At 42.7% G+C, this 23391-nt stretch overlaps 1 protein-coding gene across 2 annotated transcripts in view; it reads left to right on the forward strand.

Moving 5' to 3' along the window:
* The window catches only part of MGAT4D (MGAT4 family member D), a 77623-nt gene extending 56500 nt beyond the window's left edge, over positions 1-21123 (forward strand). For both annotated transcript variants that reach the window (XM_029076695.2, XM_029076694.2), the window contains exons 9-16: positions 1275-1389; positions 2992-3122; positions 5045-5152; positions 6215-6408; positions 11233-11311; positions 11638-11719; positions 18070-18182; positions 20012-21123. In XM_029076695.2, the coding sequence (XP_028932528.1) occupies positions 1275-1389; positions 2992-3122; positions 5045-5152; positions 6215-6408; positions 11233-11311; positions 11638-11719; positions 18070-18182; positions 20012-20032 (843 nt within the window). In that variant the 3' untranslated portion in view covers positions 20033-21123. The remainder of the gene's footprint in view (positions 1-1274; positions 1390-2991; positions 3123-5044; positions 5153-6214; positions 6409-11232; positions 11312-11637; positions 11720-18069; positions 18183-20011) is intronic.
* Positions 21124-23391: the final 2268 nt, after the last annotated feature.

Raw genomic sequence — 23391 nt, forward strand, 5'->3', positions numbered from 1 at the left:
AAGTACAATATTAAATACAAATTACAAACACTGTATATATTCAGAGGATTTGGTTAAAGGGACACAGTTAGCTCTGCTGAATATAATCTGAGCTGTTTAGAACTATCTGCTGTTTTTAAACCCTTCTGAAAGCTCATCTTTCCAATTCCCAATTCATTTTCTGCCCGCAACTATGATCTCAGGATTTTTGCTCTACCTACACACTAATTTACTCTAGCCACCTGTAACTTTTGTGCATATCGTATTACATACACTGTTAATATTGCTCCATTATTGAAGAATATGTAGATATTTTATCTTATGAAGGCAAGCATGAAGGCACTGAATCAGCTCTCTCCTTCCTTCCCCTCTGATCTCCTACTATAACCCAGCCTGCATATCTCATTCCTCTAATACTAGCCTATTCACTACTCACTGTACCTCATTCTCATCTGGCCCACTTCCAACTCCCTCTCCCTTCGTATCTGACAGACCATCATTCTCCCCACCTCTCAAACCTTTCTAAAATCACATCTCCTATAAGAGGCCTCCCCTCATTTCTCCTATTTTGCCGCCCCTCGTTTTTGCCTATGCATTTGACTACATACCCCTTAAGTACTTGGAATCTCATCCCAGCCCCACAGAACTTAGCCAGACTAAGCCCCCTTTTTCCTCAGCTCCCCCCACCATCTTGCCCCCTTGGCTCCCTTTTTCTAGCCTCCTCCCCGCCCCACAGCACTTGTGCATCTATGAACAGAGCTATAATTCTGTTTATATTAATACCTGTTCTGTTGTGTATGTATATATTCCTAATTCCATTTATTTATATTGATGCTATTGATGCCTGTTTATTCGTTTTGATGTCTGTCTCCCGCCTTCTAGACTGTGAGCCCATCGTGGGCAGGGATTGTCACTCCTTGTTGCTAAATTTTACTCTCCAAGCACTTAGTACAGTGCTCTGCACACAGTAAGTGCTCAATAACTATGAATGAATGAATGAATAAATGAATTTAGGTATATATCCTTATCCTCTGTTATTTCTTCCCCTATCGGCAATTTATTTTAGCATCTGTCTTCCCCGTGGTCTTTAAAATCCTACAAAGCTTCTCTCTCCCACTAGCCTATGTTTGCAAGATTTCACAGAAAGATCCACCCTAGATTAGAAGATTGACCCTCAAGTAATGAATGCAATTGTCTCACTAGCATGTTGTCATTGCTTTGGTCTAAAAGAGATTCCCTGCGTCTAACAGTTATGGGGGGAAATGAAAGTAGTAACTTTGGGGTTTATTTTTCAGCTGGAAGATGATATTGTAGCCAAGCCTCAATATTTTCAGACTATAAAAAATTTTGCAACTCATCAGACCTCAGATGAGTGGATTATTCTTGAATTTTCGCAGCTTGGATTTATTGGTAAGTAGCATATCTTTTTTGCTTGAACCAGGTGGGGGTTTTTTGCATTAGAATGGGTTTATTTAAGAAGTTGTCAAAAGTTTTGTACTTGAACGGAAAAGTAATGTATAGCATAAGCTAGTTTCTGTAAAACTACTTCATCATAGGTATTTTAATCCATATTTTAATAAGAATAATAAAAATCGTGGTATGCATTAAGTGCTTACAATGTGCCAGACACTAGGCACTGCGGTAAATACAATATAAGCAGATCGGAGACAGACCCTAAGTGAGGTATTCGTTAAGCGCTCCATGTGTCAAGCACTGTACTAAGCTCTGGGGTAGACACTTATTTTTATCATAACAGCAGAATTGAAAGACACCTTCCCTGTGCCCACAACTTACAGTCTAGAGGAGAAAATAAATATTGATATAAATAAGTGGATAGGTGGATAGATGATGATGCAGAAGGAAGGTAGAAAAAGGTGGGGAGTTGAGAAGTTAGTCAGGGAAGGCTTCCTGGAGAAGATGTGATTCTTGTAGGACTTTGAAGATGGGGACAGTTGCGGTCTGTCGGATATGATGGGGGAGGGAGTTCCAGGCAGGGAGGAAGGCGTTGAACAAGGGGTCAACAGCCCCAGTCTTTTTCCACTGAAGATACCAGGGAGGGAGACACCTAGAGATATGGAGGTGAAATTTGACTTCCCTCAGGTCCCACGTATCAAGTTTCCCTATTAATAAAGATATAGAAACGAGAAGCAATGTGGCTTAGTGGAAAGAGCATAGGCTTGGGAGTCAGAGGTTGTGGGTTCTAATCCCAGCTCCGCCACTTGTTAACTGTGTGACTTTGGGCAAGTCACTTCACTTCTCTGTGCCTCACCTCATCTGTAAAATGGGGATTAAGACTCTGAGCCCCACCTGGGACAACCCGATCACCTTGTTTCTCCCCCAGCGCTTAAAACAGTGCTTGACACATAGTAAGTGCTTAACAAATACCATTATCATCATCATATAGATCAAAAATATCCAATGTCTCTGTCTTTCGGGCACAATCCATGTTCCACATGGGGTTCATAGTCTTAGTCCCCATTTTACAGATGAGGTAACTGAGGCACCAAGAAGTTAAATGATTTGCTAAAGATCACACAGCAGACACGTGGCAGAGCTGGGTTCAGAATCCAGGTCTTCTGCCTCTGGAGCCCAGGCTCTTTCCACTAGGCCATGCAGCTTCTCAAGGTACTTTACCAATCAATGAATCAATTTTATTTATTTAGTGCTTACTGTGTGCAGACCACTGTACTAAGTACTTGGAGGAGTACAACACAACAGTATAACAGACACATTCCCTGATCCCAACGAACTTACAAGTGTCTTGTACCTAGTAGGTGCTCAATAAATGTTTATTGTAGTATTTATTAAAGACCCAGTAAACACTCAGTAAATGCTAGTCACCCCTTCTAGACTCTAAGCTCCCTGTAGACAGGGAACATATCTATCATCTCTGTTATTCTGTACTCTCCCAAATGCTTAGTACAATGCTCTGCACGCAGCATGTGCTCAATAGATATGATTGACAGATGGATTGATATTGGTTGATTGTCTTTTCTTACATTTTCTTCCCAGGAAAGCTCTTTAGATCCAGAGAATTGCCGTTCATAGTAGAATTTTTTTTAATGTTCTACAAAGATAAACCTATAGATTGGCTCTTGGACCACTTACTCTGGGTTAGAGTATGTAATCCTGAAAAAGATGCCGTAAGTATCTTTTGTCTTATAGTAGTAGATAGTAAGTATCTCTCTGTCTTTCACTGAAATTAGTTGTGTTAGAAAACAACTCTATTAACATAGTGTAATTACTAGACAGTAATTACTAATCATAACTTATCTACTAATTAATTGCATAGAGATTGGAGGAAAAAATTAAACATTAAGGTGGTTCTCTGCATCTTTATGGGCATGTGGTTCATCGCTCTGGAGTGGCAAGGGGAGAATTTAGTAGGAGGAGGAGAAGGAAAAGGAGACAGATTCTTAATGAAGTGCAAAGCACTGTACTAAGTGCTGGGGAAAAAATACATGGATGAAAAATAGACACTGTTCCTGGCCTCCCAAGGGTTCACAGTCTTAGAATGCGGGGGAGAGTGAATTAATGACAGACATGTAAAGTAAAACTAACCAATTAAAAAACCCACTCGAGATGTAAGAGATGAAGACAAGGGTAAATCCAACGAGAGCAGCAGGGCACTGTGGCTATCGGAGCAGAGTTTCAGGCTCCTCGTGACTCAGTTCAACAGTTCCAGCAGCCACAGCCGTGGTCCTCGTGAGGTTCTAAAAGTTGAGTCTGCCTCAACACCGCAGGAGTTTCCTCTCCCTGCCCGTTGTGGAGCAGAGCCGGTGGGATCCCTGGTGGGATGGGGTTGGGCAGCTTCTGATCCACATGGCAGGCCCTGGTGGCGTTCCGAGGTTAGGGGGAGCAGTTTGGGGCTCAGTGTTCATTTCCTCTCCCTTACTGGGCATGAGCCCATGTGTGCTCTCTCTGTCTGTCTCTCTGTCTTCTTCCTCTCCACTCTCTTCTTCTCTCTCACCTCTCCTCTTCCTCTTCTCTCTTTCTGTCTCTCTATTCTCTCTCCTCTCTCTGTCTTTCTTTCCCCATGTACAATTGTATGTGTGCTTTCACTGTCACTCCATATCTATTTTCTAACCAGATACAAACACTGGACGCAGATTGTAGATTACCTTCAAGTTCCAAGCATCAAGAAATCGATTTCATCCACAGTGTAATGTGGCCTAGTGGGTAGAGCATGGGCTGGGAGTCAGAAGGGTCTGGGTTCTAATTCCCTCTCCACCACTTGTCTGCTGTGTGACCTTGGGCAAGTCACTTCGCTTTTTTGTGCCTCACTTACTGCATCTGTAAAATGGGGATTAAGATTGTCAGGCCTATGTGGGATAGGGACTGTATCCGGCCTGATTAACTTGTATCTCCCGCTGCCCTTAGTATGGTGCCTGGCACATAGTAAGCGCTTAATAAATGCTATAAAAATGGCAAAAATGGATGTTCACTTGCCAGCATTCCCCTAAATGAGATTCTAGTCAGAGCAAAGTTTAGGCTTAGGGATAGGATGTGATGGGTTTTCTTAGCACCTGGCATGTTGATGATTTAATAATTGATGACTAGATGAATGGGTGCCAGAATATCAATGGTTTGTTAAAGTAGCCATGATGCCATGGTGATCCCTGGAGCACAGTTGGCAGATGAAGAGAAGGTCCCGCGAAAGTGACCCCTAGAAAAAGGACAGTCGGAAGAGTAGAAGAAATTGATTCAAGATGTGTGATACGAAGGTGAGGAGGAAACGTTGAAGGTAAGGAATGATAGGAGTGGTATCCTAGAAATGGGTGGCAGGAAAGATCAGAAAAGAGTGGAGATGGGAAAGGAGAGAAAAATGGATGTGTCACCCTGGTGGCTTTAAACTTATGGTGATTGATAAAAAGCACTTTTAAAATGTCACTTTTTCATCTGAAGTGATGGGCTCAGTTATGAAAATGGGAAGCTGGAAATTAGCTTCAAGAATGAATAGCCTTCAGGGGAACAGATATCCTAAAATTTAGTGGTGGAGTGAAAATAGTAGTGTTAAAGGATTATTTGTGATTGAAAGAAAAAATTATTTTTCTTTTCTCCCTAGAAACACTGTGACAGACAGAAGACCAACTTGCGTATCCGATACAAACCTTCCCTTTTCCAGCACGTGGGAACATATTCGTCATTACCCGGAAAAATTCAGAACCTAAAAGTAAGGCATTTTCAAATAGCTGCAATTATGTTCAAGTGTTCCCAGAATTCCAAAGGGGCATAAATGAGAGAGGCGGGTTAGCTTGATTGTGGATAAGTGAGTTACCTCTTTGCCTGAGGTATGGCTTCAGAGTTGGGATAATGTCCACCGGTAGGAATAATGATGGCTGTAGAAAAACAGATGGGATAAATAATGCCAAAGATAAATCCATTTTCATGTCCATTTTTCATGGAATAAAATGAAAAATATGGGGCTTTGGGCATAATGTCGAAATACAGCTCTTCATAAAAATAATGAAAAAAGCCCCAAATCTATGCTGGGATTTGCATTGTCTAGGAGACCACCCTGACAAATTAAAATCGTACAGCCATAGGGGATATGGGGTCAATTATGCCTTTAATATTCCAAAGGAATATACCATACATATATACTAAAGCACATTTCTTACTGGTTTTGGGGAGAGAGAGAGAGAGAGAGGAAAGGTGGAATGAATGAGGTAGGTTAAACCTAGAGCACAATTTCCTTAAAAGACTAACTGAAGCGTGGTGACCAAAATGAACAGAAATGTATTCTAGGGGATCACAAAAAGATGTCTGCTTATTGTTGTACTGTACTCTCCCAAGCGCTTAGTACAGTGCTCTGCTCCCAGTAAGCGCTCAATAAATACGATTGAACGAGTGAATAAATGAATCGTTTGCGCTGTGCTGGCTCACTGGATGGTCATGGCTTTGCTGCTGAAAACGACAGCCATTCAGAGGGGTGTCCGGGCATGTCCGCGGCCTCGGCAACTGGAGCAGAGGGTCTCCCAGCAGCCCCAGTGTCCACTCTGGACCAACTCTAACTCCTGCTTTGGGATCCTCCGCGGGCTGTAGGGCTCCGAGCCTTCCCAGAGTTCTGGTGGGTTTGGGGGCACCGAAGGCCGTGTGTCCTTCTTCCGTCTAGACCCTCCGAAACCCTTTGGGCGCCAGGAAGGGGTGATTAAATAGAAACCCGTGCTAATTTCCGTAATTTGTGCACACAGTTTGCATGCATTAATTAGATTTATCTTTTGGTTACTAACAGGATAAAGATTTTGGCAAATCACCATTGCATGTAGCACATGTCAATCCTCCTGCTTATTTAATTACTTCTCTAAAAGAATATCAGCATTATTCTTTGGAAAAGGCTTATTTGGGAGCTGAGTGTTTCTGGGCTTACTCCCCAGTGGCCGGAGATTATATCCTAATAAATTTTAAACAGCCCTTGCAAATGAAAGGGTAAGTTCTACCTCTTAAGAAGAGTCTTGCATTCGTTTCTCTCTCACTTCTGTGGCTGGCAAATTGGTAGATGCTAGTTTCTAATTTAGAATTGGTGAACGTTTGGATAGATACAACCCGTTGGAAGAAAGGGAACATGGCTTCTTTAAGGGGAAATCATGTCTCATAAATCAGGCAAAGGCTTTTGGAGGGATCAATATGCATATGGATAGAGAGGAGCCGGTGAACCCAAGTATTTGTCTTTTCGAAAGGCCTTTGTCTAGGTCACACTTTGTAAGGTCAAAAGCTGGGAAATGATGGAACCGGAAGGAATGTCTGATCATGGCTGCTAGAAAATGTACCCAGAGAAGCAGCATGGCCTAATGGATAGGGTCTGGCAGTCAGAAGGACCTGGGTTAGAAGCAGCAGGGCGTAGTGGATAGAGCAAGGGCCTGAGAGTCAGAAGCTCATGGGTTCTAATCCCAGCTCCACCACTTGCCTAAGTGACCTTGGGCAAGTCACTTCACTGCTCTGTGCCTCAGTTACCTCATCTGTTAAATGAGGTTTAAGTCCGTGAGCCCCATGTGGGACAGGGATTGGGTCCTACCTGATAAGGTTGTATCTACCCAAGTGCTTTAACAAATACCATTAAAAATGTACTGAATGACAAGAAACAGAGAGTAAGATGTAATAGACACTTTCCAGGATGGAAAAATGTAAATAGTGGGGTCCCCAAGGGGTTGAGTCTAGAACTAGTTTTATTTTGTCTGTTCATAAAAGATCTGGAAGATAGAGTGTGGGGTGAAATCTTCCGATTCCTTTCTGATGGTGAAATGCTGTTTCAGTGGCAGTTAACTGCAGGAAGACATCACTGTTGAGTTAGTAGGCAGAAAAGTATGAATAATGATAATAATAATGGTATTTGTTAAGTACTTACTCTGTGCCAGTTACTGTACTAAGCACTGGGGTGGATACCAGTAAATCAGGTTGACACATATGGGCTTCACGGGCTCGATCCTCATTGTACAGAAGAGGTAACTGAAGCGCAGGGAAGCTGTGATTTGCCCAAGGTCACACAGCAGACAAGTGGCAGAGACAAGATTAGAACCCAAAACCTTCTGACTCCAGGCCCATGCTCTCTCTGTCCACTACGCCATTCCACTACGCACTGCGGGTTCAGTGGCAGATGAATTTCAGAGGAAGCAATAATCGAAAGTACAACTATAGTAAATAGCTCAGTAAAGAGATCTTTACTGTTTACTGTTTCTGTCAATCATTAGCTCTTTGGACAAACAAATAGGTCATAAAAGTATGCCAAACATGGATAGCTGAAGGATGTTTACACAACATATTCACAGGAAGCAACGTGGCCTGATGGAAAGAGCATGGGCCTGGAATCATAGGCCCTGGATTCTAATCTCGGCCTCACCACTTGTCTGCTATGTGACCACGGGCAAATCACCTAATTTCTCTGTGCCTTAGTTTCCTCATCTGTAAAATGAGGATTCAATACCTGTCCTCCCTACTATTTACACTGCGAGCCCTATGTGAGACTGGGACTATGTCCGATCTGATTATCTCATATCTACCCCAGTGTTGGCACATAGTAAGCACTTAACAAGTATCATAATGAATACTACAAATAATATAAACAAAAAGCAGAGTTCTTGCACTAAATAAAACCAGGGTACGTGTAAACACATAATTCCATTTGCATTTTGGTTGCTGCAACTTAGAAAAAATAAAACAGAAATGGTGCAGAGTAAAGTAAATCAAATGATTCATTCATTCGTTCATATTTATTGAGCGCTTACCATGTGCAGAGCACCGTACTAAGCGCTTGGAAAGTATAATTCAGCAATAGAGAGAGACAATCTCTGCTGGCTGGGATGTCTTGAGGCTAAGGATAGACTGAAAAAATTAGATGTCCCCATTCTGGAAAGACAAAGGCTGAGAGGATACGATGCTGAAGCTGTGTAGAATATGGGACAGAAGACTGGCTCTATACCACTGCCCTATAATTTTGTTGTTTAGTAGTGTTGGTATTTATTGAGCACCTACTGCCTGTAATGCAAAGTTCTCATCACTTGGGAAAGTTCGACAGAAACAAAAGACATAGTCATTGCTCCTAAGCAGGTTACATTTTAACATAGGAAACAAACATGAAAACATTTACAAATAGAGCAGGCTACCTATTCTGTACTCCCACAAAACATTTATGTGCATATCCTCATGCTCAGTCGTTCCCTCCTACCTGTAATTTATTTTAATGTCTGTCTCCCCTGTTAGACTGAAAGCCCTTTGAGAGCAGAGATCAAGCCTACCAACTATATTGTATTCTCCCCGTGCTTACTGCTGTGCTCTGCATGAAGTAAGCACTTGGTAAATACTATCGATCGATAAACAAATCATTCAGAGTACAATTTTAATGTACCTTTTTGCACAAATACTGAGCCGGCGTATAAAAAATATAATGATAATAGTAACTGTGGTATTTGTTAAGCACTCACCATTGGCCACACACTGTACAGAGTGCTGGGAGAGATCCAAGATAATCAGGTCCTACATGGGGTTCACAGTCTAAGTAGGAGGGAGAACAGGTATTGAATCCCCATTTTGTAGTTGAAAGAGCTGAGGCACAAAGTTAAGTGATTAGCCTCAGATCACACAGCAGACAAGTGACAGAGCCAGGTGAGAACTCCCTGGCCCATGCTCTTTCCGGTAGGCCATGCTACTAGAAGTGACTGTTGGGTTATTACCATTTGGGGTGTTAGAGAATGAATCAGGAAGCCTTTTTGAAGGAGATGGTATTTTGAGGGGCTTTGAACATGAGAAAAACCGTTGTCTGTCAGATTTGGAAAGAGAGGGGGTTCCAGGCAAGGGAGTGGTATGGGAAAGGGGACTGAATTGGGAGAATCAAGAACAAGATACAGTGAGATGGTTATCTTGGGAAGAATGAAGACTATACTAGGGTGTAGCAGGTGGAGGGCCGATATGTAAGGTGGAGAGAATTTGATGGAGAGTTTGGGAGTCAACTGTGAGGAGTTTTTGCTTGATGAGGAAGGAAATGAGAAGCCACTGGCGATTTTTGAGATGCAGAGAGATGTTTACATCAAGGCGATTTTGAGATGCACTTCAAGACGATGATCCCTGCAGCAGCGTGAAGTGTAGATGGGAGTGGGGAGAGACTGAAGGTAGGGAAGACCAGTGAGAAGACTGATTCAAACGTCTAGCCTATATGTCACTAGAGCAGTGTGGTTACTATTTGGGAGGTGGGGAAGGGGTAGATCTGGGAAATGTGTTGGCAGAATCAGAAGGATTTATTAATAGTAAAAGCTGGAAGACAGTGAGGAGTCAAAGACAACATCCATTTTGCAGGCTTGTGGTTAGGGAGGGTGGGGGTATAATTGAGCCAGATGGTAAAGTTAGGAACAGGAGTGGGTTTAGGAAGGAAGATAAGTAGTTCATTTTTCAAACGTGTTCGGTTTGAGGTGCCAGCGGGATATCCAAGTGGATATTCTGGAGGTAAAAGGTGATGGGCAATTGTAGGCTAGATGAGAGTTTGGGGCTGGAGGGTAGATTTGGTAGCTGAAGACATGTAAGCACTCTGATTGAATGAGTGAAGAGTGAGGAGAAGAAGGGATCCAGAACAGTGTCCTGTGGAATGTTCACAGTTAGGTGATGAGCAGCAGAAGGCAAGCTAATGAATGAAATGGAGAAGGAGCCAACGGAGAAATCTGAGAATCAACTGATGGTATTTATTGAGTACTTACTATATGTGCAGAGCGCTGTATTCAGCGCTTGAGAGAGTATAATACAACAGAATTAGCAGACACATTTTCTGCCCATAACAAGAATCAGGTTAGGATGGTGTCAGAAAAATCAGAAAAGCAGAGTTTCGAGGAGTGATCCTTGAAAGGTTAAGGTGGATTAGGATAAGGTTGGGCCCTATAGACTTTGGTACAGGAAGGTCATTAATGACCTTGAAACATGCAGTCTCAGTGGAGTGAAGGGGTTGAAAACCTGAATGGAGTGAATCAAAAAGAGTTGATGAAGGAGATGTTAAGATAAGGCTGTATACAATGCATTCATTCATCCAATCATATTTATTGTGTGCTTATTGCGTGCAGTACTAAGCGCTTGAAAGAGTAGAGTATAACAATAAACAGACACATTCCCAGCCCACAAATGAGCTTACAGTCTAGAGAGGGAGACGGACATTAATATTAATAAAGTATTTATATTATTATGTGCATAAGTGCTGTGAGGCTGGAAGGAGGCATGAATAAAAGGAGTAAATCAGGTTGATGCAGAAGGGAGAGGGAAAAGAGGACAGGAAGGCTTAGTCAGGGCAGACCTCTTGCAGGAGATGGGCCTTCAATGAGTCTTTTGGACAGGAATGGGAACCCAGAGATGGGAAAATAGCTGGAAGGAGCTGTGGAACTGAAAGAGTGGTTGTTTTAATAAGGGGGTGGGTGACTTGAGTATGTTTGAAGTCAGAAGGGAGAGAGCCATCAGCATAAGGTTGAAAATAGCAGAGAGAGGATGTGTACTTAGGAGGTGAGAGGGAATGGGGTCAGAGGTGTAGGTAAAGGGAATGGATTTAGAGACACAGAGAAGTCTTCCTCTTTATAACATGGTCTGGAATGTCATGCAAGTTTTCTTGGATCACATACACATAAATTCACATCATATTCCTTCAATTAGTCTATTTTATTTGTTCCTAAGGAACTAAAATGTTATAGCTATCTTCGATTTTTTTTTTTTTTGCTTTAAAACAGCAGATCAGTGCAGAACCTATAATTTTTCAGCTTGAGAATGACAAAATCTCTGGCTTTTTGGCAGATATCTCTTCAAAAGTGGAAATGGAGAACATCCAGGAGATAAACTATTTAACACGACTGTGGAAATTTTACCTGCTGGAGTAAGTGATCTCTTCCCAAGCAGAATTCATAGAAATCCGTATCTCACAAATGATGAATTCAGCACTTAGAACAATGCTTGACACATAGTAAGCACTTAAATATAAAAATAATAAAATAATCAATCAATGGTATTTATTCATTCAATCGATTTGTTGAATGCATATTACGTGCAGACCACTGTGCTAAGCACTTGGGGAACTACGGTGCCACAGAATTAGCAGACATGTTCCCTGACGGTAACAAGCTTACAGTCTAGTGGGGGAGGTAATCCCTGAGACAAAAGTGGTCTGTGTTAATGTGGAATTCTTTGTCTTTTTTATTACAGAAAGCTGACTCATTAAAAAGCTCACTAGAAAATGGAGATGCATTTAACAACGAAGAAACTGAAAATGAATATCTTAAAATAGGTGAACTGTCTATTGCCATTTAAAGATTACAACAGTTTGCTTTTTTGTTGACTAGAAAACCCTGAGTTGTTTAAAATAGTGCACCGGAAGCTTATTCCAAAGTTAGGTCATCATCAGGTGCTGCATTGTAAATGTTGGTAATATATAGAATGTTACACTCTAATGTGTGGGGGTAGTTGAGCAGAATAGCAAAGACTCACAATTAAAATATACAACCTGCCATTGACAGGACATGGAGTAAGTGACGAGGAAGTGGATTCTGTGGGCTGAGCCAAAGGCCAAGAATATTCAATCAAGCAATATTATTTGAGTAGCTACAGTGTGCTAAGCTCTAAACTAAGTACTTAGAGAGTACAGTAGAGATGAAGGACATGATCTCCTGGAAGTAAATTGCTCCGTTTAACGAGGAAGATAGACATAGAGTAAATTACCAATAAGCAGAGAAAGAGGTCGTAAAGGTGTATAGGAGAATAAGTGCTTAAGTAGATGAGTAAGAAAATTAATAGGTTCAACAGTGCAAGGGGTGGCTGAGCATATACTTAAGTGCTGAGGTGGTTATAGTTGGTTGGGAGCATATAACCTGGAGAGAAAAAAATGAATTGGGGAATTTTTCCTGGAAGTAATGGGATTTCAGGAGGTTGGGAAGAGTCAGCCCATTGAGATCATTGATTTTGTCATAAAACCGGTCATCAAGGTGACTTTCGATTAAAGTCTACCCTTTTAATGTGGCATTTTCAACTTTTGTCAGATGTTCAGAACATGGTTCTGGAGAGAAATAGAAACATTCCCAGAGACCTGAAAATAATTTGCTGGATTAGTTTCTATTTCTTTCCTGCCATCCCTGCCTCCATTGCTTTCTCAGTCAGTCACTGAGTGCTTACTGTGTTCAGAGACTGTACTAAGTGCTTGGGACAGTACAGTAGAACAATAAACACACTGGTAATTAGAGTGGCATCTAGGTCCTGTGTTTTAGTGATTGGGTGTTGTCATTTTAAGATTAACTGTGACTCATACTAAGTATCGATATGATGAAAGCGTTCAAAAGCCATCTGTCTAAAGTTGATCCAAGTCTCCCTTTCTCCTATAAGCATTAGGAATGACGGCTGTTCCAAAGACCTTCGGTTTGACCCGGATCATGATGCCAAGTTGAGCTGTTTCTCTGAGGCCTTATAGCAGGGCCAACACATAGGGTGGTGTGGGGCCCGGGCAAATTGATCGGTGTGGGCACCACCACTTCCAAACCTCGTCTGAGAAGGGCATGAAGAAGAGGCAGTTGGTAAACAGTTCCACTCTTTTTACCACTCCCTCCAAGTAGAAGTTCCACTTCTTAAATAGTAGAGAATGTCAATTAATACGTAATTCCCTCCTACTTCCCTTTCCTCCTCCCTCCTTACTCCCACAGTCCTGCTGTCAACCCCAGGCTGAGCCCGGGGACTATAATAATGATGGTATTTGTTAAGTGCTTACTATGTGCCAAGCACTGTTCTAAGCGCTGAGCGCTGTTCTAAGAACTATTGATTTCTTGGAGCTGATTTATTCCCATCAGCCAATTTTCCCTGACCTAATGACTAGAAACGAAGCCTCCTAAAGCACAGGGCCGGGCGAAGTTACCTTGGTCTGCTACATGTTAGAGGTGACCCTGCTTATTGTACTATTATTATTATTTCTAAATTTGTTCAGCTCTTACTCTTTATCTAGCACTGTTCTTAAGCACTGGGGTAGAAACAAGTTAAACAGGTTGGACACAGTCACTGTCCCACATGGGGCTCCCAGTTTAAGTAGGAGGGAGAACAAGCACTGATTCCCCATTTTACAGTTGAGGGAACTGAGGCAAAAAGAAGCAACTTGCCCAAAGTCACACATCAGTTAGAGCTGGGATTCGAACCCAAGTCCTCTGACTCCCAGCCTGTGTTCTTTCCATTAGGCCACACTGTTTCCCATAGTCGTAGAACAGTCTTTATTAAGCACCTTCAATGTGCAGAGCCCTGTTCTGAGCACTGAGAAAAATATACAGATGAGTATTAGGGAGGCTTAGAGTTTTGGGGGCATGCTGATGTTTTAGATCTGCTTCCTTCCACTTTATCAATGAGTATGTCATTAGTGTTCCACCTAGATAGCAAAATGCACTGCCACCTTTCAAATTCTTTGCTTGTAGCGACTTCCTAATTCATCCATTCAATTGTATATGTTCATTTAATCAGTCTTATTTATTGAGTGCTTATTGTGTGCAAAGCACTGTACTAAGCACTTGGAAAGTCCATTTCAGCTGTACTGTAATGCAAGTAGATACCCAGCCTCAGCCTTCTTCAGATGTATTTATGTCAATCAATACAATCAGTTATTTGCTTGATTGCTGAACCAATTCAGCTAAAAAAGTGCTTAACTTCATTAGGAGCATGGACTAAACCTTGTTCTTCCTTCGAAAAACTTATTATGCCAAATATAGTGCTCTACATCCAGTGGTTACCTAATAATTACCATTAAGTGACTGTGTGTGGTGTGATGAACTTCAAGAGTTCAGTCTTGAAAAATTGATTGAATGAGACTGGATCTGTTATAAAACCCTGCTTTATTCCACTGGGGATGGAGACTAAATCAGCAAGACACTCTCAACCCTGACATGACAGACCATGGAGTAACCTTGGGATTTAGTTAAATTTCTCAAAGCAGCCAGCTAGGTATACCTCAAAAGCTGCCAGCAGTGTGACAGTGGAAAGAGCAGAGGCTTGGGAGTCATTCATTCAATAGTATTTATTGAGTGCTTACTATGAGGCCAGAGCACTGTACTAAGCACTTGGAATGTACAGTTTGGCAACAGATAGAGACAATCCCTGCCCATCGACGGGTTTACACTCTAATTGTTGTGGGTTCTAATCCTGGCTCCATCATTTGTCAGCTGTGTGACATTGGGCAAGTCACTTAACTTCTCTGTGCCTCAGTTACCTCATCTATAAAATGGGGATTAAGACTATGAGCCCCATTCATTCATTCATTCAATAGTATTTATTGAGCACTTACTGTGTGCAGAGCAGCACTAATCACTTGTAATGTACAATTTGGCAACAGATAGAGACAATCCTTACCCAACAACGAGCTCACAGTCTAGCAGCCCCATGTGGGACAACCTGATTACCTTGTATCTACCCCAGCGCTTAGAACAGTGCTTAAAAAATACCATTATTATTATTATTATTGTATGCCCTGCAAAACAGTCTGTGTGCTGAATTGAGGCCTAAAGCAGTCGGAGCTATTCAAAAAGCATTCTGGCCAGGATTTTGCCTGCATTGAAGAGCAATGTCATTTCACAATAGCCATCATCAGCTTCTTTTTCACTCTCTCGAAGTTATGGCAGTGGTGACTCTGAAATCTTGTGACAGTTCCCTGGCCTTCCAGCTTCCCTTGTTGCCTGACAATTTGGGCAGCTCTGCCAGCAGGTCCCAGGATTTTCTCAAGGTCTGGGGCCAAGTCAATGCACCAAGTGAACCAAGCACAGAATTTCTGCATCTGCTTCTGAGTTGCTTTACATTTGAAGGGCACTTTATAAATGAAAACTCCTTCCATGTCCATTGTATTCTTACTCATAAGGACCTAATGAAGCAGGACACTGTTTCAGTTGCCATAATCCAGGTGCGTCAGCAGGGAAGACTAGTGTGGGACCCAGGATCTCACAATGAAGCAGTAGGGGAATTGGAAACAGCTTCTCCAGAAAAACATCACACATAGGTAAAGAATAGGGTTCTCCAAATGTGTGGGGTCATCAATCAAATTCATTGAGCGCTCACTGTGGGCAGAGCAGTGTACTGAGCGCTTGGGAGACTACACTGTAACAGATTTGGGAGGCATCTTCTCTGCCCACAAGAAGACTACATTCTAGAGGATTATGTGGTCTGACCGGTTGGGTGACCCTGGTCATATCCACTATGACCAACTGAAAGCCGAGATCTATTCCTGGTATATCGACTGCTGTCGCTGCTGGTCTTGCCTTCTAGGTTTTTCAGGTCTTTAATAGTGTTTATAGGTGATTTTTTTCCAAATGTTTTTCTTATTTTTAGATTTAATAACTTTCGTATCCTGCTTTATATCTCAGAAAATATCATCCAAAATCTTGTGGGGAAAGGATAATATTTCTCCAAAGCCACCCAGAGTGAATGCCACATTTTCTCAAGCTCAGATAATTAGAGCATCAAATAATAATATCAGGAGCAAATAAATGGAACATAACCCAGCTCAGCCAAATGCTAAATCAAATAAAGATGCTTCCTCCTGAGCTGCTTGGCCGCCAGACCCACTGAGGCCAATAGCAGGAATAATTTCCTCCTCTTAATGTTTCTTTGAAGAGTGTTTAGTGCACTGAAAATGTCTTGTCTAGGTGCATTCTAGGGATGTTTCTCTTTGGTACATTAAGTCCTTCTCTTTTTCCATTTTCCCAAAGATGCATTTGGCGACGGACAAGCAACGTTGCAAAAGGGAAAACCACTGAATAGGTTTCTAAATCACCAGAGACCTGTTCACATAGAAACGTATACAAATAATGGCATACAGTTTTGAAAGAGCATACACACACACATACACACACAATATATATATATACATATATATATACATACACAAATATATATATGGATATTATTTTGCATATACAAAGATTCTCTCAAGTACACTTATACCTGCATCCCAATTAGCATGCTCCCTTATAAGGAACTGGATCAGCACAACCACCCTAGTTTGTAAAGATTTAAAGATGCCATATTGGGGGTAGACTATAGGTAAGGAAGAGCATGGAGTGAAGGGACATGATTACATCCTTGGGTAAGGAGTAAATTCACATTTTTTATTTCTTTCTATGGCCACCCACCCTACCCTACTCTTCCACAGCTCTATCCCAAGAAATTCTGGCCTGGATCCTATAAACCAGTATACCAAGAAACTAGTTTTCAGCCAACTTCACGCAAGCATACTATCTCACCTAAGGTGCAATTCTCCTTCCCCTCTCCTCACTTCTAAACTTGATTTGCACATGTGTCCTCCCGACCTATGTGTTTCTCTTTTGCCTGATCTAAACCCTCCATCTATGCTTCCTAGCCCATCCCTTCTCACCGTCTAAAGACTCTTGCAGCACTCTTCTTTCTCCTTGATGGCCTTCTTCAACCACTCACTCTCTAATGGCTCCCTCCCCTGTGCCTTCCAACACACCCATGTTTCTCTTATTAGAAATGCCTGCTTTGGCTACTATTGCACGGTCCAGCCATCCCCCTCCTCCCAATCCTGTCTAAATCAATCAATCATGTTTATTGAGCTCTTACTATGTGCAGAACATGGTACTAAGTGCCTGGGAAAGTACCGTATGACAGAATTAGCAGTCAGGTTCTCTGCCCATAACGAGCTTACAGTCTAGAGGGGGAGACAGAGCGAATATCCCCACTGTCTCTGGTTCTTCATCTACATCTTCTATTCCTTCAACAACCCCGTGTCCACCCTCTTCACCCTGCTGAGATCACTCTCTCCTTAGCCACCAATGACCTCATTCTTGCCAAATCTAACCCTATCCCATCTTTATCTTTCTGAAGCTCTTGGCTGACTTTGACACTGATACAGTAGTCAAAAAGGGCCCGGACCATCCGGGTGGCAGTTTGGCTGGAAAGGAATGGGTGCATTCTAGAAATGTTGTGAAGGACGAATTGTCAAGATTTGGCAACAGACTAAATATGAAGGTGGAATAGTGGGAGGAATCAAGGATAATGCCTAGGTATAGGCTTGAGAGATGGGGAGGATGGTGGTGTTGTAAACTCTTATGGCAAAGGTGAGTGGCGGAGAAGATGTAGGAGGGAAGGTGAAGACTTCTGTTTGGGACATATTAAATTTGAGGTCTTGGCAAGACATCCATGGAGTGATGATGTCTTAGAGGCAGGTAGAATTGCAAGATTTCAAAGAAAGAGGGAGGTCAGAGCAGGCAAGGTAGATTTGGAAGTCATCCACGTAGAGATAGTTGTTGAAGTCATGGAAGCAGATGTGCTCCCCAAGAGAGTGAGTATAGATTGAGAAAAGAAGGGGATCCTTAATGTTTACTGAGTGGAAAAGACAGCATAATTGTAGTAAGTAAGAATAAAGTGGCTGAAGTTGGCCAAGGCTAATGTCCAGTTCTTCTAATTATGAATTGTGATAAAAGCACAGTAACCAAACCTCGTATGTTTTAGATGAATAATGAGACAAATGTTCTTAGAGTGATTAAACAGCACCTGGATTTCAGAAAAATTCAACCTGATGTAAGGTGTGCTGGCTTGTCAGATATATGCATTGTTCCATACCCAAAATCACAGAAAATAATTCACACCTTTTCTGTTTTTCTAAAGGTGCGTTTGAAAATGGAATTGCTGAAGGTACGATCAGCCCAACAGTGGGGAAAATAAAAGCTCTTCGGTTAACTGTACTCTCCGATTCACCTGTATGGGCTTTACTGAGTGAGGTAAGGTTGAATAAAGTTATCACTTGGGATGTAAACAAGTCCTTCTCCTGATTAACCTACCACTTAAACTGAAGGGCTTTGTTAATTCTGTGTCATGCTTGATTGTGGTGAAAGTTGAACTCCCAACGTTCCTCAGTTTCAATTCCTTCTCTTTCAGCATCCTTCCCCATCCCCTCCCTCCCCTCCTCCTCCTTCTCTCTTCTACTTCTGTCTTTCCCTTCCCTTTTGCTTTCTTTCCCCATCCAATTCCCCACCTCTCCCTTTTCCCATCCTTACTGGCAGTCTCAGCTTTTGCTCTGAAATTCACTATCCACTCTATCATCCTCCCTGGTCGTAGCTCAAGAGGAGATCTTCCTGTTTTTGAAATCTACCTCCTCCACCTGTGTTTCCAACTCTACCCACTTCACGCTTTATAAAAACAGTTACACCCACTCTTGGTTTTCTGCTCTTCCTCTGCTCACTCTCTGATGGCTCCTTCCCCTCTGCTTTCAAATACATCTAAGTGTCCCTACCCTAAACCATATTCCCTCCACCTCACTGCCCCCCCTTCCTCCTACTGATCTTGTCCAGATTCCTCAAGTCAGCTTTGTTTTCACCTGCTGCCTCCAATTCCCCTCCTTCTATTTTCTCCTTAACCTTCTACCATCCAGCTTCTGTAGACATGTTTGGCTTGAGGCAGGATATCCCTACTGAGACGCCCTGGAAGCAGGAGGAGATTGCAGAGAAGGAGGGAGGTCGGGGCTGGTGAGGTATATTTGGAAATCAACAGCACAGAGGTGGTAGTGGAAGCTGTGAGACTGGAGTGAGTATAAATTAAGAAGAGACCCAAAACTGAGTCTTGAATTGACACGCATGCACAGTTAGGGAGGGGGAGAGGCAGAGGAAGAGCCAGTCCAAGGGACCCTCTCCCTTTATTTAAATCTTTGCACCCGAGTTCTCCATAGCTGATTGCCCAAGAATAAAATTCCAAAGACGACTTTGGAAGAGGACAGTGGAAAAGTTTAAAGAAAAAATGTTGAAAGTCGGGGAATAAATCAGTGTATTCATTGAATCCCTTCTGAATGCAGAGCATGGTGCTAAGCACTTGGGAGAATTTGTTCAATAGTGGTAAAAGACATAGGCCCTGCCCACAAAGAACTTTCGTGCTAAAAGTAGAGACAGGCACAAAATAATTTCCAGATAGGTGGAAAATGAGCACGAGAACCAGTCATAACCAAAGAATGGGAGGGGGATAAATGAATGAATAAGTGTTTGAACAGTAGCATGCAGAAACTGATATGTACATCAGTGCTGATGGTGTCTGGGGCAGGGGGACCAGTTTTCAGGTTGTCAGTTCCCTGCCTTGTACGGAGATGATAGCGGCTACCTCCATGGCTGGTATTTTTATTTTCAACACAAAGTTTCCCGTCATCTTAGCTCTTGCTCCTAAAGTTCCATGACTTGGAAGCAGCATTCGTGTTCAGAGGGACCTGGAAGGGACTGGAAAAAGTCTGGAGTGAGTTGAAGGTTCTGGTAGACGTTCCATGTGACATTTTAAAATTATGTTGTATGACTGGTGGGGCACATGCCATGTCATTTGTTCCTGGCTGTCCAGCATCTGCTAGAGTGGACACTGGCCACCCTAGACCGTGAATGAGTTCCGAGGTGGCAGTTAGGAGGGTGTGTGGTCTGGGGAGACGTGACCTGGAAGAGGCGGGCATCCGGCAAGGTTTGGAGATGGGGGAGAGCTATGGTTGGACGGATTTGGAAGACGGAAAGGTCAAAGAGGGTGGCGCCTGATTTGAAATCCTTTTCGAATCCTAACAGTTTCGTCCTTTTTTCTATTTTAGATATTTATCAAGACAGACTGAAAAGCCACCTGCCAAAGAGCAAAGCTGCATTCGAGAAGGCCCGGTTATTTCTAGATTGCTTGGAGCACCAGGCCATCTAGTGGTGGAAACAAAGTGGTCCTCTGAACGAGACTCACACAAATCAGTAAAGTGCAAATTACTGTTTCTATTAAGAAAAAGAAGTCAATATTTTATACAGAATTTAGTACTCTGAAGAACCTGATGTGCTTTAAAGCGTTTGAATAAGTCTACGTGTCTAATATACAAATAATGAATGGGTCTTTTTTAAATTAAGGAAATAATTTTTTATCAGCATAACATCCTAATATAGCCTCACCTAGTAAGCGTCTCATTAGAACTAGACATAAGCTCTTCCCAATCCAATGGCTTGTCCTGACCTGCCAGGCCGGGGTTCACATTCTAACCCGGTCTTGAGCTCGGCAAAGCAGGGCCTGGGGCGGCCATTATCGTGGGCCCCACCCTCATAACCTCCCATCCATTTTCTCCAACTTCATCCTCGGTCAGCCCCCTCAACCCACCTCTAAGCAAGTAGGCCAGAGGGTGGAGGGCAGAGGCAGCTTTACACTGCAGCACTTTGACGGAGGGTTTTACCCTGGAAGAGAGAGGCAGAGCAGGCACAGACCCAGAAGCGGTACCCGGTGACCAGACTTGCTCTTCCGAGGGCCATCCCCATTGCTTCCCCAACAAGATCTCCTGATCCCGAGGCCCTAAAGTGCCAGGATCCTTGCCATCTCACCAGAGCTGCCCATTCCCTACCCAGTGGACCGTGGGCTCTGTCCCAGGCACAGGTTGCCCTACTTCCCTGTCATCTCCTTCCCTCCCCTTGTACTGTGGAAATGGGAGCCACATAAACGCAAAAGGAGATCTAGGGGAGATCGACACTACCTTCCTCTGGTCTCCTCTGGCTTGTCTCCTTGCCCGCCTATCAAATACCCCTGAAACTTCTCCTACTGCCGGGTATCCCCCCTCCCCACCCCTACCCCCATTCTTTGGGGAGGCCCCTACAAGATGTGCACACCCCTCTCCAACTACACACTGCATTATATGTCAATGTGAAGTGAAACCATTAAAGTCATTTCAAAGAAATGTTATCCGTGAGTACATATCGCATTATTTACGCCTCAGAGGAGAGAAACCACTGAGACCTGGGCGAGAAATCCCCTAAAGAGCAGCCCAAGGGAGCAGAGGGGATAAACTAATGACTTAAAAAATAGCGTTTTATACACTGATTCTCCAGAAGAATTTTCAAAACCCCAGTCTTCACCGGCTGTTTGTGGCATATTTCATTATATAAAATGATGAGATCTGTAGAATTGTCCCAAATACTTCCGGAGAGCCGTTACTCTTCAATAGTGTCTTAAACTCTTGGAAGGAATTGTGCTGCCTGAACCCGAAACACTGTTAGATGCTTAAGAGTTTTATTTTTAAATGTATATAATTATTTTTGTAAGCAAAGTTTTCTATTTTTTCCTCAAATACTTATTTGGGTTATTGATGCAGCTCTTACTAATAGTGTCCTCAGCCTCAACAACTTTCTTCTCTCTCCTGTGTGAGGACAGTGCTCAAATGCATGGAAACCCAATTCAAATTAATGCAGTGGAGAAAGGAAGCAAAGTTATAAAACCAGTGTGCCCCGGGTATAAAATAAAACCATCGTATTTCTACACCAAAGTTTGATGGATTTTTGTTAAAATGAGAATAAAATACAATCCCCTCCTATGTAGATATGGATATAAGGACTGCGGATTATCCACAAGATCCAGGGCTATTTAACTGCCTAACTCCATGTTCTTGGGCAGCTTCTCCCATTTCGGGGCTGGGGTCCAGGACTAGCATTTCTACCCCAGCTTTCACCAGGCTGTCAAAACTGCCCCTCAATTAGATAGCTGGTTGCCCTTCTCCCAAACCACCTGCTCCTGGATGGCTTCCTCTACTATCCAGGTTGGTCAGGGTAGTTCTCCCTGTTCCTTGTCATACTCTTCCCTCCCCTGCCTAATAAAGCAAAATGTCAAAATCATATTTCAATGGATTTATGGGGAAAATATACTATCGGTGTAGTAATCCCTTATTCAGAGCTGCCTATTTCTTTACCATGTTTTTTTTTAATCGCATTATGTCTTTAATTTGATGCCCCCACTTTCTTTTTCAACATTAGCACACCCCTCTACTCATTGAGGATTTATTTCATTCACAGTTAAAATCTTAGACTCATAGATTTTGGATTGGACACTGTGGCCCATTCATTTGTCATGGAAACATATCTAGGGAAGTGTGGCTTAGTGGAAAGAGCATGGGCCTGGGAGTCAGAAGACCCAGGTTCTAATCTCAGCTTCACCATTTGCCTGTTGTTTGACCTTGGGCAAGTCACTCAATTTCTCTTTGCCCAAGTTACCTCTGGAATTAAAACTCAGAACCCCATGTGGGACATGGACAATGTCCAACCTGATTATTTTGTATCTACCCCAGCGCTTAGTACAGTGCCTGGAACATAGTGCTTAACAAATACCATAAAAAATGCCACTGGACCACCATTTCTTCAGTGGGCTAGGCACTGTGGAAATTGTTTTTTTCTGGTGTTGGGAGTAGAAGGGATCAGGTAGTAGAAAAATCACATCTAAGGAGGAACTGACTGACATGCACAAAGAGTGGATATGGGCATGGGCACATACATATTGGTGTACAATTGTGTGCAGGGAAGCATGTCTATATTGTAAACCACAGATTGTAACAGTTCCTGCTACCAGAAGTTGAACGGGTCAAGCACTTCATAAGTGACAAGGACTCTTCTCCTGGCTGGGGAAAGTGACCAGCAGCAGGTAATTGCATGGGTAGACCAAAGTTTGCTGAAACAGTCATCTAAAGTGAACAAGATGTGTGTGTCTGATCTGGTGGGTGTATCTGTCATATTTACTGAGCATTTAATGTGTGTAGAGCACTGTACTAAACGCTTGGGAGTTGATCTATAGTAACTGCACATCTGCATCAGTGGAGAAATTTTAAATGCTGGCCAGTCCACCAAACCCTCAAGGATAGTCTACCGTGCAAAAGCAAGATGGTGGGAAGCAAGTGTGGCTCAGTGGAAAGAGCATGGGCTTGGGAGTCACAGGTCATGGTTTCTAATCCCAGATCTGCCGCTTGCCAGTTGTGTGCCTTTGAGCAAGTCACTTAACTTCTCTGTGCCTCAGTTACCTCATCTTTAAAATGGGGATTAAAAACTGTGAGCCCCATGTGGGACAACCTGATCACCTTGTATCCCCCCAGCGCTTAGAACAGTGCTTTACACATAGTAAGCGCTTAACAAATACCAACATTAGCAGGAATAGGATGGGACGCTGAGGGGATTAACTGAAAAGAGTGAG

The sequence above is a fragment of the Ornithorhynchus anatinus genome, chromosome 12, assembly GCF_004115215.2.
Source record: "Ornithorhynchus anatinus isolate Pmale09 chromosome 12, mOrnAna1.pri.v4, whole genome shotgun sequence".
NCBI classification, from domain to species: Eukaryota; Metazoa; Chordata; class Mammalia; order Monotremata; family Ornithorhynchidae; genus Ornithorhynchus; species Ornithorhynchus anatinus.